Source organism: Pygoscelis adeliae, unplaced genomic scaffold (genome assembly GCF_000699105.1).
Source record: "Pygoscelis adeliae isolate BGI_AS28 unplaced genomic scaffold, ASM69910v1 Scaffold16, whole genome shotgun sequence".
NCBI lineage: Eukaryota > Metazoa > Chordata > Aves > Sphenisciformes > Spheniscidae > Pygoscelis > Pygoscelis adeliae.
The window spans coordinates 7386513-7401661 of NW_008825162.1; the positions used below are offsets into that span (position 1 = coordinate 7386513).

The 15149-nt window shown below is 40.1% G+C and overlaps 1 protein-coding gene across 2 annotated transcripts in view; it reads right to left on the reverse strand.

Annotated features, from left to right (window-relative positions):
- Positions 1 to 569: 569 nt before the first annotated feature.
- Positions 570 to 15149, reverse strand: part of KIF16B (kinesin family member 16B) — a 129303-nt gene continuing 114723 nt past the window's right edge. For both annotated transcript variants that reach the window (XM_009328728.1, XM_009328727.1), the window contains one exon: positions 570 to 1977. In XM_009328728.1, the coding sequence (XP_009327003.1) occupies positions 1819 to 1977 (159 nt within the window). In that variant the 3' untranslated portion in view covers positions 570 to 1818. The remainder of the gene's footprint in view (positions 1978 to 15149) is intronic.

The following is a 15149-nucleotide window of genomic DNA, read 5'->3' on the forward strand; positions in this document are numbered from 1 at the left end:
GCAAAGCCAAACGGCGGGGTGAAGAAGGAAGGGAGGACACAGCCTCGTGGCCAGGGGGATGATACGTGCACTGAAAGGCCCTGGGAGAGATCGGAGAGGTGCAATACAAGCACAGGGCACGGTAAGGATCACGAGGTCAGGTCCCTGTTGGGGATTAAGCGCAGGTGAAGTTAGCGCTCCAGTGCAGAAGTGCGCGAGGGAGACTGGGAACGGCTGGGACACAGTGCAAAACCAGTTTGGGAATCAACAGGTTTGATTGGAATGCTTAGCTTAAAAACCTGGCTCCCAATTGAAGGTATTAAAATGCTCAAGTCAGATAGAGTCAGATACAGTCAGACTTTTTACCCTAACTTTTGTTTTCACTGAAATGAATCAAAATAATAAAAGTACTCACAAAATTTAAATGATCCATTCTAATAAATGTTTTCTTTTTTTTTTTTTTTAAATTAGATATGCTTATTGTAGCAGGTTAAGCTTAGTAATGGAACCCAATTATCTTTATACATCATACTAGATGTAAAACATTACTGTTCCTATAATTTAGGTCATGAAATAAAAATGTCACCAGTGTTGTTACTTTAGGTTTTAATAATCATTTTCTACAACATGAAACAGTCCGGTGGTCAATGACGGCAACTCACAAATAATGCTTCACGCTCCTAACAAATGGCACACAAAACTTACCTTTCATTATGTGTTTTAATAACTGGAAGTCGTTCAGTTTTGATTTTTATACAACCAATTACACATTAACATGTACACATACTCTATTCCAGTCACAATGTATATACATTTTTGGATTCGCAGCAATATAAAATGATTTCTACCTGTATATACATGTGCAAGTCTGAATGAGTCCTGAGTAATTTTAAAGTACTATTAGTCAAATCCTGTAAATTTTCACTGATGCAAATAAAACTTGGGTTTTACAGTGTTATGCTATTGTGAAGAAGTTATTTTTCAAAAAACGAAATATAGCACTTTGCATTAGCTTTATGCATAGCTATAAGCTCTGTACAGTGCACAGTATCCACTTACAGTCTGGGTAATTAGAAAATCTGAAAAGATGCTGACCGCATTCTTCGGTAACTATTGCTTCCTCTGCTTCTTAATTAATGGCGAGTGATTCGTTCTGCTTCAAATCAATCAAGTGTGGAAGACTTCTACAGGGCTTAAATTATATTCCTTCTGCTGCATATATTTTTGTAAACATTCAAGTTACCCATGCCCTTTAATTCTTCTGCTGAAGAATTGACTGTATATACAATTATACAGTCAAATAGCTAAAATGTGTGTCTGGGAGGGAAAACAAACAACAGTGGAGTATGAGCATTACCTTAAACGCCACAGTATGCTATAAGGAAACAAAAGATGAAGTGTTCTGTAAGGAACAGCTTGGACAGAAACTGAAAGGCTGCTCAGAAACCCTCTGTCAGCATGACACACCGCCACGGTAAACACGGGTTGCTTTCGCACGACCAGAACAAATTGTCTGAGCAAATGGGAAGGAAGCACTCCCGCTAAGGAGCGAGTCCAAACACAGCACGAGAGTCAGAGTCTTTGTACAGTATTAACAGAGCAACTCACACAAAAATGTCTCTATACCCCATGCCAGGAAAACGCAGGCACTAATGTGAGAACTGGTAAAGGCCAAAGGTTAGCACTGGGGCATAGCTGTCTAACTGGAGCCGTTCAGATGCGACTTCCCAGGTATGGAGGAAGATACCTTTTTTTCTTCCCCCCATTTCTCTCGCACCGCAAAAGCGAAGGCACCACTCCGACTGCGCTCCTCCGGCAGAAGGGTCCTGGCCCAAAAAGTTAGCTGGTCCCGTGGCTGCTGTAGTCAAAAACGCCTTTCCTGAAGAAGGGTGAGAATTCGCAGATGGTGTGTTTTGACAGCGTTAGCCCCACTTTATCAATGTGCAGCGGAGACGATGGAGATTTCAGCATTGCAGAGAAAAAGCTCCTGAGGTATTTCTGTGGAACAAAATGCAAAATGTCACAAGGTTTACTTGATCAAATTGATTATGACCACTTTGAAGAATTAAATGAACAGTGGTATAAAAAAAAAAAAGAAACAAGATCTCCATAGACTGTGAAAAGTCCTTTTAATAACCATAAGCACTTAAATCCATCCATAAAACGTCTACTGAAATGTCTGTATTAAGCTCAGAAAAAGCCGAAAAGAAGTGTTTTCCACTTTCTTCCCCTGCCAAGCTTAGTAACTGTTCTATTCTGTGCTTGCATGATGCTTTCTGGTTTATTCTGTAGTCATGTAATGCTTTCTGCTAATCATGACCTGCTAATACTGCCGTCTAGCATTACCAAACACTATAGCAGGTGCAAACTTCAAATCCATTCTGCAGGAATTTCACTACATATGGACACAAAAGGCCTTCAAAATCTTTCCCTCATCAAGCCTCCACAATCCTTGCATCGAAAAGGATGTTTTGATCAAGGCCATCTGCACAAAGATTGCATGACTTCCATATTATCTCAGAACCTACCAGCATCCTTTCACTGAGCTGCCCTCTAAATTTCATGTGTTTTTTAAGTCTTACACGTAAGAAACATTCCCCTTCCCAAAAGTTAATATTCACGAACCGCTGTGCAACTTGCGGTTGTACCTAAAGAAATTGTGACAGAGGTACATTAACACAAAGTTAGATTTCACAAACCTGATGGGGTTTCCTTCACATACGGGTTGAATTATTACAATCGTTTAGCATGATTTAATAAGTCATATTTATAACTTTTGAATGAAACTCAGTAGGTAAAATGTTGATCAGACAGGTGCTAAAAAAGTACCCATTGTCACACAAATAGCTGTAAAGCAAATCTCATACGGAGCACAGGGATAAACTCCTTTGCTCTGCTACAGACTGACCACACAAAGATAACTCAAGAAATTATTCACTAATCTTGGATGCAGTAGAAAATACATCTGCAAGACAGAACAGCACTATCTCCTGTGAAGACCACAAGGTTTAGTTATTTGAATGCAACAGCTTTTGGGTCACGGACGTGGTTCCATGTTCGGGCAGCAGTCCTAATTATTCACTCTCAAGGAGAATTCCTCCATACTATAACAACCTGTTATCTATTTAAGTGCCTTGGAAACCAGCTGTATTAATATCACAGAAAGCAGGATAACAAAAAACAACAACAAAAAAAAGCAGCTGGCACATAAGCTATTCTCTTGGCAGGATTGGCGGATTTCCTTTTTTATTCAGATCTCCCACAGGTTGTATTAATGTTCATGAAAAAAAGTTTCATTACAAAAATGCCTTCAAGATGAATTCCAACAGACTAAGAGGTAATTTAAAGTGAGCAACAGATGTCATATCAACATTTGTCATAATTAGCTCACAAAGTAGGACCCTTTTAAAAAAGTCCCAATCCAGTAATGCCTGAAGGATGAATATGGTAGAAAATCAAATGTAAAACATGGCATCCTGTTAGAGTTTTAGCACTGTGCTGAAAAGTTACTGCAGTAATTCCAGTTTATGGCTACCAAAGGCTCAAAGGTACCCAAATATCTCACCCGAGACATTACAAGACCTATTGCATTCACCTTGGTATGTATGGCCAGATAATTGACTGTCATGCCTTTCCTGCAGAGCCATTATTTATTGTTTTGGCATGATAACTCTAATGGCAGAACAAAAAAATCCCTCTGCTATAATCCTACTTCTTTTATCCCTACGCTTATCTGACAGGGAAACACTAGGAACAGCAGGTATACTGATTTTCCCAGATCTGCGCACAGGAGTTGCTCAATGAATATCACAGATTCTTTGAACGTGAAAAAGATCCTTGGGAAAACGGCAACGAGCAGACCCTACCAGATTATGATGGAATTCATTTTGTATGAAGGTTTCCAGCCATATGGCTTGGCATTACGTGCTCTTCAACAACCACCTCCGAACAAATTAGCCCTCTTTTAAATCCCATATCTGCATTTGCCCTTGTTTGCAATGCTGACGTGTTAGCATAGCACAGAGCTGATGTGCCCTTGACACAAAGAAGCTGTTGCTTCAGTGAAATAAAGGCTGCTCTGCCCAGATATGCTGGCTAGGAGTTAAGTCCTGTAGCAAAGGAAACAGTGATTGATGGCAGAAGCGTTTGCTCACACCAGAAGCATATGCCTCTATTAAAGAGCTGTGGCTAGGCAGTACGGGGGAAGGTTGCTCTGTCCTGTTGGCTGCAATGTGGACAACGAAGTGGAACAAAGTGGTAGGAGAAAAGGAAGAGTGCTCCTTACCAGTGGGTGGAAAGATGCTTCCCAAATTCAGAGAGGACAGGGAGAGGATGAGGGTCACAGCAAGCTGGGAGAGGGGCAGGAGCACATCAACACCAAGTGCCAGAGATGACAGAAAGAAAACTTTCTTAGAGATCCAGAAGGGACTCGACATGGACTTTGTGGCAACCCAGGAGGCCGCTGCAAGCTGCTGGAGTGGGAGCAAGGCCAGATGAAAGGATCTCCTCTGTCAGGACTCGGTGGGCAGGTGGAGAGTTGTTTTGAAAGCTTTTGTATTAAATCCGTTTCCAGCAGCAGATACGATTTTTCTCTGTTTACAGAATAGCGTTATCTGTGCTGAGTTACAACTAGGTGGGAAGCACCCTGGTACCTTTTGAAGTGTTCCTTTAAAACAAAAATTTCTTAGCAGATACTGGCAAGCTCAGGGTGCCTTCATAGAAACATGTCCAAATTTTATACAAATTAGTGCTGTGACTTCCTACCAGCACTTCACCGATAGCATCTAAATCATTGTCCCTACTATGCAAAGCACTATGTTACAGCAATCCTACTTTTGCTAGTTTTGCATGATTACCTTGGAAAGAAAAAACTAGATAACTGCTACAAATATTCCAAAAGGCTTGGTTTTATTACTCATTTTCATTTGTTAGCCTTTCAAAACTCTAGCCATTTGTTCTGGATTATTTAGTCTGGTAATCAGTGTTCTTCCAAATGCACTTAGGAGTTTCATTTTACTAATACTGTTCGACTTGTTATGTTGCTGGTTTGCTGGAAAAGATCCTAATTATAAGTGTGTCAGCGTCTCAATGTGAGGGCACAGGACCCCAGCACTGTAAGAGGGATGTAAAATGGGTAACTTACACCCCGATCGTGCTGGTTGCTCAGTCTAAACACACATTCAGGAACACCGATTCAGAGAATGGAAATACTCTTGGCATGTACAAAACACTCAAAGACAGAAAGCCAGGTTAAAAAAAAAATCCAAAATAGGAAAAGCAGTGGTTTTGCCCTCTTGGCACACATTACAACCTTCATGGCCTTTAACTTAAAATTTATGATAGCCGTACCTGCAAGTTTTAACTTTGCATTCCAAGTGTTTGCAAATGAAACAAGACTGGAGAAAGTGCTGTGAGGCCCAAAGGTTTTTCTTTACTTACTAGTTTGAGTAGTTTTCCCTCCCTTTTAATTACGTGAATAGCAAAATGGCAACCATTTTAAAAGCTTATTAAAAACGATTTTAATAGGGTTCACCTTTTTAGCAGTAGGCCAGCGTTCATCTCGTGCTCAATCCATCAGCACAGCAAAGTCATTCTAATGATTTTTGCACTACTTCGTGATGTGGGGACCTCATAATTTTATACATTTTAATATAAATCCATAACTTAAAGTTATTAAAGTTATTACAACCAAAAAGCTTTCTAGAATGTGAAAGAGTTCTTATCGTCCTTTCAATTGTGGCGTATTACAGAGGAATTCAGTTCAATGACATTGTTCTCATAATCCATTACAAACAGCAACAGCCTCAGAGACCAATAGCAGAGCTTAGCAAGAATTGGATTTTTTCATTAAACTTCGGTGTGTTTAAAAACTCATCAACTCTGGTACTTCCAGAAAGTGAAGAAACTTTGAGCTTTCTCTCTCCTACTGCTGTTTCTAGCAGTTTCCTCAAAAAAAGTCAGCGTTTTACATTCTTTAAATATAACACTTTACAATTAGCATTATAAATATCACCTGCTAATATTTGACAGAGCTGAAAGCACCACAAACTTTAATAAGATAAACCCTACGAGGCTTTGGGGATTTTTGAAATAATAGCTTCTTTTCTTTGAAACAATACCACCCTTTCAACACCTACACATCAATGTGACAGTCAAAAGCTTTACCACAAGGTCACAGAAGGTCATCGGTGGCTGAGGCAGCACTAATTAACTTGCTCATCTAACTTCTAGCATCGGCTCCTCTCTCCCTTTAATATAGATGCTAGTTTCTCTCAGCACCAATCACATAATTGTTCTGTGACTAGTGTTAAGTGCTGCAAGCTTTAAATCAAATCTTGATTTGAATTATTCATAGACCAAAGCATACGCAGGTATCAACAGCTGTTTTCTATAAGACAGGAATCTGGTTACAAAAAAAGAGACAGATTGAAGCATATTCCGACTCTGAAAAACCATATTATGCTGCAATTAGGTATTTGCAAAGTAAGATCTTCCTGAGGAAGACTCTAGCCCAAAACAAGCAGACAGGAACATGCCTTGCTTCCAATCTGTGATCACAGAAATAAGGACCTGCTTAGAAGACAACGCATGCAAAGGGAGCCTGCTGTAATGCAGAAATGGGAGTGCCTCTCCTGCCTTTGTCTCCTAGAAAAAAATTGTTGGGCATATGCGAAGGAAAATGAACATTCGGGGATCCTTTCCCAAATTAACCAACTTTCTCTATTTTGGACCTTTCCATTGGTGTCTTGAAGAGAAAAAAAATGACTTCCAGGGTGGTTTTTCAAATACGAAACACTGCAGAAATGCCAGCTATTGTCACTAACTGCAGTCTCTACTGACAAAAAAAAAGCTTGGCTTAAATGGCACTGACAGGCGATGGTGTGCCACAGAGACTTCAGGCTGGCGAAGGGCCCTGTCTGGGGTGATGCTACATACAGAATCTGATGAGAAGAGATCGTACATCTTCCCAAGAAAAATAGGATTCAAACGTCTCATTGGATCTGCTTCTTCCTTGTGTTTTTTACTTACTGGCCAAAGTCAGAGGGAATTAACATGCTGTATGGGGAGGTAAGCTGGGGTTGCAGTCTGTGATACCACTGGGAGAGCGCAGAAGACAGGAACCCTCAGGAAAAGGGCTGCAAGCTAAGCCAGCTCTGCCTCATCCGGGACACATGCCACATCGCAAACATTACACAGGACTGGATCATCTGGGTCAGGAGTGGAGGACAAGAAAAGCCGTTAGCCACAACGTCGGAAGTTTCTTTATGAACTGAGTTCCAAGGGATCAGGTTCTCTTATGCCAAATATCCCAACATTACACAGCGAGAGGTATTCAAGCTGTCCAAACCAAGGTGTTTTGTCCAGGTAGTGGTCCCAGCAGGTTCCTCTTGTTGTCAGCAAGGATAGCTCAGCCCTCCATGTCACGATTCAGTTCACCACAGTTAAGCTTCTGCCCTGTGCCTGCCACTAAAACCATCTCCCTTCCCTTGGGGACCACCTGAGGCTAAACTGGCTAATTAGGAGTGAGTAATTGCCAGCATAATGCTCTGATAGCTCTCTAAAAGTAGTTTCAGATCCACTTCTGGATTTATTAAATTTTAGCAAACGGGGAAAGAATTGGCAGATAGCAAGAATACAAAATACAAGGTGGCATGGCTTTGGAGTACAGCAGCTCGAAAGGATGGGGGACCGTACACAGACTATGACTAATATCTTCACCTCCAGCCATTCAAGATTAGGATCAACTCTCTGTTCACCAGATATAACTAGCTCAGAAACATTTTGGTCTTCTGTGGGTTTTTTTCTTTTTTTTTTTTTTTTTTTAATAAAGAAAACATGAGGCTTCAATTCTTTTCCCCAACACCTCAAAATATATTGCAAGATATCATAAAGCAGTTCCGAGTAAAATATGTGAGCAGAACAGCATGTGATATTCAATACCTCAAGTGATATTTCAGGCCCTTCAGGAAGTACCTAATGTCATCTCTGGATCCGCACACATTTATCTCCTGCACACACCCTTAGGTCATTACGTGCAGCTGTGATTTCATAGCAATGAGAAATCTTTCTTACTCCCAGACTTACTGCCTGGGAGACTACCTGGTGCCTGAAGGATCTTATTTCTGTGAAAAATTTGCAGAGAAAGCTTCTAAAATTATGACATGATCACCTGGGCCGATATCTTTTGCAGGAAGACCGGGATGACTGCATTCTCCTAACAAAAACTACAGTATTAGACACTGTCAAAGTTGTGCAAAGCTTCCTTGAGGAGGCAGAGGTAACAAATGTCTCCAGAACCTATCTATCCCATAGGTAACAGACACCTTGCTCTAGTCTCACGCGACTTGTGTGAGCACAGAGAGATTTTTCAAGAGAACAAAGACAGATTCACACGTTTGAAAATGACAACTCACCACCGCATTAGTCATAATATTAAGGGGGGGGGTGGTGGTGGTATTTGCTTCAGATTGGCAGACATTAATTAGGCTCAGGGCTGGATTAACTAGCTTAACATTACATAAGCCAAGAAGAAAGGATTGACTCATTTTAATCAAACTCTTCCTGTTCACTTTGATTAGGCCTAATCAGAAGCAAGGCTGTTTACAGATAATGCCTAGTAGTCACTGGAAAGAAAAAAAGTTAAATAAATAAATAAATAAATCAAGAACTTCCCAATCAGTATCGCCTTACCCTGTGTTTGCATGTCTTATACCTCTGCATACAACTCCACCCCACGCACCAACGATTTCCATCCAAAACAAATTCTACATATAGATTCTACATATAATTCCACAGCATAACGCACATCGCCAGGTCTTCTGAAGCACACCTATGTTAAACTTCCAGCTGTCTTACTGACAGACTTTGCCTGCACGAACGTCCTCTTACCAATGGAGGAAAGCAAGCCTGGCACTGCGGGAACCAGTACTGCTAGGGATGCAGCAGCCAGGCACAGCTTCGGGGGGAGCAGAGCGTTTGCTGCAGGGTCCAGCTGCCTGTGCCATAGGCTGGCGACGCTTCCTAAGAAACGAGGATTTACGGGTTTCCCTTAGCACAAATAATATGAGTATGGCAAATTATGCTAGGTTGGTTGTTTTTTTTTTTAATATAGTAGCAAATATCTTGCCAATTTGGCTGTGATACACACGTAAACTCTTAACTTGTTAGACTGAACTTGTTTGCCAAGGAGCTAGATAGGAGATGAGACTGAAAGCTCCTACCAAAAATGTAATGTAGCTCTTTTGTTAGCGAACAAATTTACCCATATAGCTCCCAAATGTTAACATGGCTGTAAATGCTGGATCTCTAAAAACAGAATTTTACTTTGATAGCAAGGAATTTAGCCTTTGCTTTTGTTGGAGCTACACAACTGAACTATGGAGACTTGTGTTCTTGCCACTGCAGTGGCACTATCGCTGCAGCAGTCTGTGTTGGTGGTGGACTTAACCCAAAGCAGAGAGAGAAGCGGCAATACCATACGCACCACTCCTTTGGGCATGTTTAGAGGTATCTAAATTACTTTGGAACCAAGTGGGTAAGAATCAAGCTCTTTAAGCAGCTAAATTCCATTAAAAAATACCAGAGCATACATTTTTAGCCCCTTGGGAAACTCCCCCTATGTTTTCATGCATAGCATAATGCAGATTCCTTGAAGCAGGGTTAGTTTCCTCCACAGCTATACAGGTGAAAGCAGATTTTACCACTACATCTCCAGAAGTGTTTGAGTGCCACTAAAATTTAATTTTACCCAGGGTGGTACTGAAATTTACTTGAATTCATACACCTTTTAGAATTTTCATAATGTACAAGCATTCTGAGAAATGCCAGTTATGATTCAAGGTGAAATTGCTCTCCTAGGTTTTCAAAATCCAAACTATTCATTATAGCTATTTAGAGCGTTTTTCTGTGCAAGTCTAATGGCATGAGCACATTACGTTGAATTACTATTATGCTGCATCAATTGAATTAACTTCTGAAGTCAGTCTACATCCCAAATTACAATCTTATTGTGCCTGAAATTCATTTAAAATCCACAGGACTTAATATTTCTTACAGCGCCTGCATGCTAAAAGCTTATATTCGTTGGCTTTAACTAGCTCCAATGAAAACTGAATTGCAGGCTGGCAGGGGGGAAAAAAAAAGGCAGCAAGGGCTATGATTTACAGGTGCTCTATCAGTGTGAGTCTTCTTTTGGAAGTGAACAGCCATATTAAAAAAGATCAAAACAAACCTGACTAGTGAAGGAAACCAATTTTTTTCGCTGGAGCACAAGCCAAAATAAGTCCTGTCAAAATCTATTCAGAAAGAACAACAACAGGATTGAATTTACCACGCATCCCTGGGCCGGCAGCGACTGTGTCGTCTACTGGAGTGGCCTTGGCAAACAGCTACCAAAGCACTTGACATGCATCGCCCTCTACTTCCACTGGTGAAATCAGATGCTGGAGGATGACTGATATGTTTGCTTTGAAAAGGGATAGCACCGAGTTCAACCCAGTGTCCTTGGTCGAGCACTCCCTTTATTCATCTGCTGACATCTGAATGTGGAGAGCCATTATTGGAGACGGATAAAGGTACACAACTTCAAAACTTGATTTGTAGGAGGATGTTGGGAAATTTATTCCGAACTGGCGGCAAAACACATTATGATGTGGAGCTAAACTATAGTTCAAACTATATGCTGGCACATATTCTGAACTTACCAAATTATGATAAACATACCTCCTTATTTTCTGATACTCTGAAATCTCTAAAAAGGAAAGAAAAAAGGTCGCTGAATTGCACATCCTAGTTAATTCTTTGGTTGTAATGGAGATAAACATTTTATCACAAAAGATCCAGTTTTTGAGGTAGGGATCTGAAGTTATACATCTAAAGAAAGAAAAAAAACCACCAAAGCTATTGTAAAGGGGTATGTATATTATGTAAAGTTACCTCTAGCAAACTCTGCAAAACAGAGTTTCAGACCTGATCTTGAATAAGGCACTGAGTTTAAGAAAATAAGACCAAGGGGCTGCTTACGCTCACTGTTCTTTTGCACCGAGTAGCCTGTTGGACCGGAGCTTAAAATTAACTCGTCCAGAAAATAACCCCAGGCTTTCACTCCTTCTAAACTACCATCTTTCTCTTCTATTGCTATTATAAGAATAATGCCTTGCATTTGCTGTGGGCCTGGCTGAAAGTCTACGGTATTTAATTGAAGTAACATTTTATTGGTATAGGATCAACTGCTGATGTACGCAAAGTTTTAATTCCAACTTATTTGTATCTAGTGACTGAAATCAATAAGTAAAATTAATTTTATTTATTCACTTTTTGAAGCCAACATGCCTCACATGAGAAGCAGCACCACCCAAAAAAAGATGAAATGCTTCACTGCTGAGAGCTGCTACAACTCCTCTTTGAGGGCTGCCGCTTCAAAGAAGAAAAGCCAGGTGCCTTGGGCAGCCCCGATGATGCACGGAAGGATGAGAACCTCACGTGTGAAATTGCTCTTAGATGGCTAACTGCAGTCTTACTGTCTGCAGGCAAGGCAAGACTTTAGTGTTGTTGCTGAAAAGCAGTTATTTTTGTTCTTAAATTTTTTAAACGGTTACTAGAGGTTAGGAAAGGCACTTGGTGCAGACTAACTATAGTTCATCTAGAAAATGATCCGTGACATGGATTTCATATAATTGATATTCACAATATGGCCCAACCACACACGCTCTTCTCTTGTCTTTGTGGATGCGTCTATGCTCTTTCCTCCTGTGCTCCCATTACATCCCTCTTCCTCTAGTGGGAAATTAAAACCATCACTCCAAGATGCTGCATTCTGTAGTTCAGACTGTGTGTATGCAACAATCTTCTCCAGGATTATCAAACACTGACATTTGCATCGGTCTGCTTTTGCGCTAGCAGTCATATCTGGCGTGCATTCATGTCTGTAGCAAAAGAAAAAGCTTCCTTTTATGTTTCAATGATTTTCAAAAGTATTCCGAATGCTTTCTGAAGTCCTCCTCATTGAGATGCTTCTAGGAACAGTATTTACAACCACACTGTCAGAGGCAAACATTCAATATGCACGAGTCAGGCTGGTGAGCAGCTGGCTTTAAAGCTCTTCTTAAAAAGCTTTGGTATTAGGGATGTTGTTGTAAACCAACACTGGAGTTTAATAATTTCCTTTTAATAATCACTTTGAACTGACACATAATCAGTAGCTTTGAAAGGTCTTTGTGACTGGTGTCAGAGTCAGGAAAAATCACACAGAAATGGTAACTCTGACCCCACTTGACAGGTTTTTTTTTGCAACAGAAACATCAATTCACCTCTAACTCGCATGAAGCAGGTAGTCTCAGTTAAACAGATTAAGGGATGGGGCTATGAAACAAAGGCCAGTGGGCTGTACTCATGAAGTCCATACTGAAGATTCAGATGATGAATCATCTAAGAATCTTACTAAAATGTTTCTGCCCTCATGAAGGAAAACCTCAAGAAATGAGGTCTCAGACTCAAACATTCTGTTTGCCCAAATTTGACGACAAATATTTGGAGATTTTTTTTTCCTCACGTTTCTTTTGCTGGTTGTCACCGAGGTGTTAATTCTAAAACTAATAATACATTTAAATAACAAGAATGAGTTCAAGGAAAGGTGCTATTTCCATTATTTCATGTTTTCCTTAAGAACCAGATTCTTGGAGCCATACAAAACCAGAAGAATCTCACTTTTAAAGGGGAAAGTTGGAGTGGCTAGCTTTAGAGCCCTCTACAAAAAAACCCCTTAGAAATTATCACTTGCAAGGAAACTCAAGTGAGAATACAAACTAAAAACAAAACAAAGTATTTGGCTTCGAAGTTAAAGAATCTTATTTTGGAAGCTTAATTTTGACTGTAGGTAACAGCAATATTTCAGTCAGTTCAGTGCCTACGATGCTTTCCCCAGCCAGTTCTACAGGTTCGAGAGCAAAATTGAATTATGCAGTTCGTACAAGATTTATTTCTGCCTCTTACATTAACACCTATCATTGAAAACCTCATCAGATGACATCAAGAAGTGAGGAGGTTAGGGACAATTGTATTATTAATTTTAAATAAATTGAGTGTGTCTACCTTCTAAAGAGGTTCAAAGTACCAAGAAAAAAGAGCAGCAGAGAATGCCAGGAAGACGTATGTGCTCCTGCAAAACCTGAAGTAGGCTCACTTTACCATACTGTTACAGGTCGACTTTCTGTCATTCCCTGAGCTCTGTAAGTGGCAGCAAAAGGGAACACACGACTCCGACCACTGAGCTGTCTGTCGGTGCATCCTTGATCGGGGATTTTGCTTGTTCCCCTTTGCCGTCCACAAACAAACCTGAGGAAACACAGCAGTGGGAAGAGGGAACAGGGAACAGAGACAAGGAGACAGGCTGAGGCCTGGGGGAGTTTTTGTGTTCCTTGAAGCAACAACCTGTTGGGATTTTTCTCAGCATAACAATTGTTTTTTTTCCTAAGCATTCCGGTGACAGCAAGAGTAGAAAAGAAAGCCTAGTGGGTCCATGGCTGCAAGGCTTCTGACCAAGGAGTCAAGAAACACGACTCAATATGCTATGTCAGCTTAGACAGTTACTCCTGCCCAGTTTTTCTGGCTGCACAATGGGAAAATGAGGCTAATAATAATCTTCATTACTACAAAAAAGTGAGTCCAGGAGAAGAAAAATAACAAGGGGAATGATATGATACAGAAATGCAGTATCCAGAGAAGCTGGGATTTCAGGAAAACTTCTTTTTACTGTCATCCACAGATCTAGCAAGTCACCAAGGAATAAAAGATATTATTATCTTTTATATATTTTATATATTATATAACAGATATTCCTGTTAAAACCTATACAATCACTGAATCACATATCTCTTGTGACATGCGTTTCCTTTACAAAGGTTTTGCTTAAAAAAGTTTAAAAAGGAATTTTCATTTTAAAAAAAGGATCCTATACTCTTATCTACTGATTTCTAATTGCATGAAAGGATAGATACACACTAACTTCTATTCATTAACTTTAATCAAAAGAATTCTTGGCTGTTTCATTTAAGGCGGATTTAATCAAGCAAGGCTGGCTCTGAAGCAAAATTACAGTCTTCAGACTGCGGAACAATTAATTTAGAGTTTTGCCCTGCAATACGTCCCTGATGAAATACTAAATTAATAGATTGCAATAGGGCATTTCGGATAGGTAATTTTAAATACAATTTAGGTGTTTTCTCCTAAGATGTATAGGCAACACCTTTGTGCAAACTTGCATGTTATTTTTCCAAACCTCAATGGAAATGTATGATATTGGTCCAAGGACTTTATATTATACCAACAAACACCAAAGCAAAGGTGTTTACATTGCAACTATGTATCACACTAGAGATCAAAGGCTTCTCCTCAGGTCCATCTCACACAAAAATGTACACATAATGTGCTTTCCTACCAACAATGTATTGTGAAGCTTCTGGTTATTAAGCATTTTTACCAGCTAGGATAAATAAAGGAACTCCACGTTTTACATAAACTTTGCATTATTGTGATTTTTATATCTCATTCCTCATAATTTGGGGCTCTCTGGAGTCTTTTACCCCAAATAATTTCATCTCCATTATGATGAAATATACCCATTTCTAATCTCAAGCTGAAATAAGGTAACTCTACATGACAATCTTAAAACAAAGCAAACCCTACAGCCAGCCCCCCTGATTGTAGTTGCCTTGAAAAGTACCACAAACCCCCCTGCTGTCCTCAGCACTTCTCCTGCTGTGGCAAGAACACGAGGGGTGATGCGTAGTAAAAACCAAACTCTTCCTAAACTGTCCTGCAAAAGATGTTTTGGACAAGTCTTTTTATAATTAGACGCAAGGAAAATTTCCCTGACTAAAGCCAAAGCGAGTCAAATAAAATAACAGTTTAGATATCTGCACTAGAACCAGCCCTCTGACTGCTGTACGCTTAGTTAATTGGAAGAGTAGTTTTGCTCCTACAATAACTCCCAGACTGTCTGCTTCATTTTCCCTGATCAGACTGAGAGCTGCAATTTAGTTTTGATGTAAAGAAAAAGAGCCTGCAAGGACATTTCAGTAACCAACCGCTAATTCCAGCAAATACTCTAGTCAGGCTGTTTGGCCGATATGGCAGCTTAAGTTGTCTTATCCCTCACACAGGTGTACACTGGA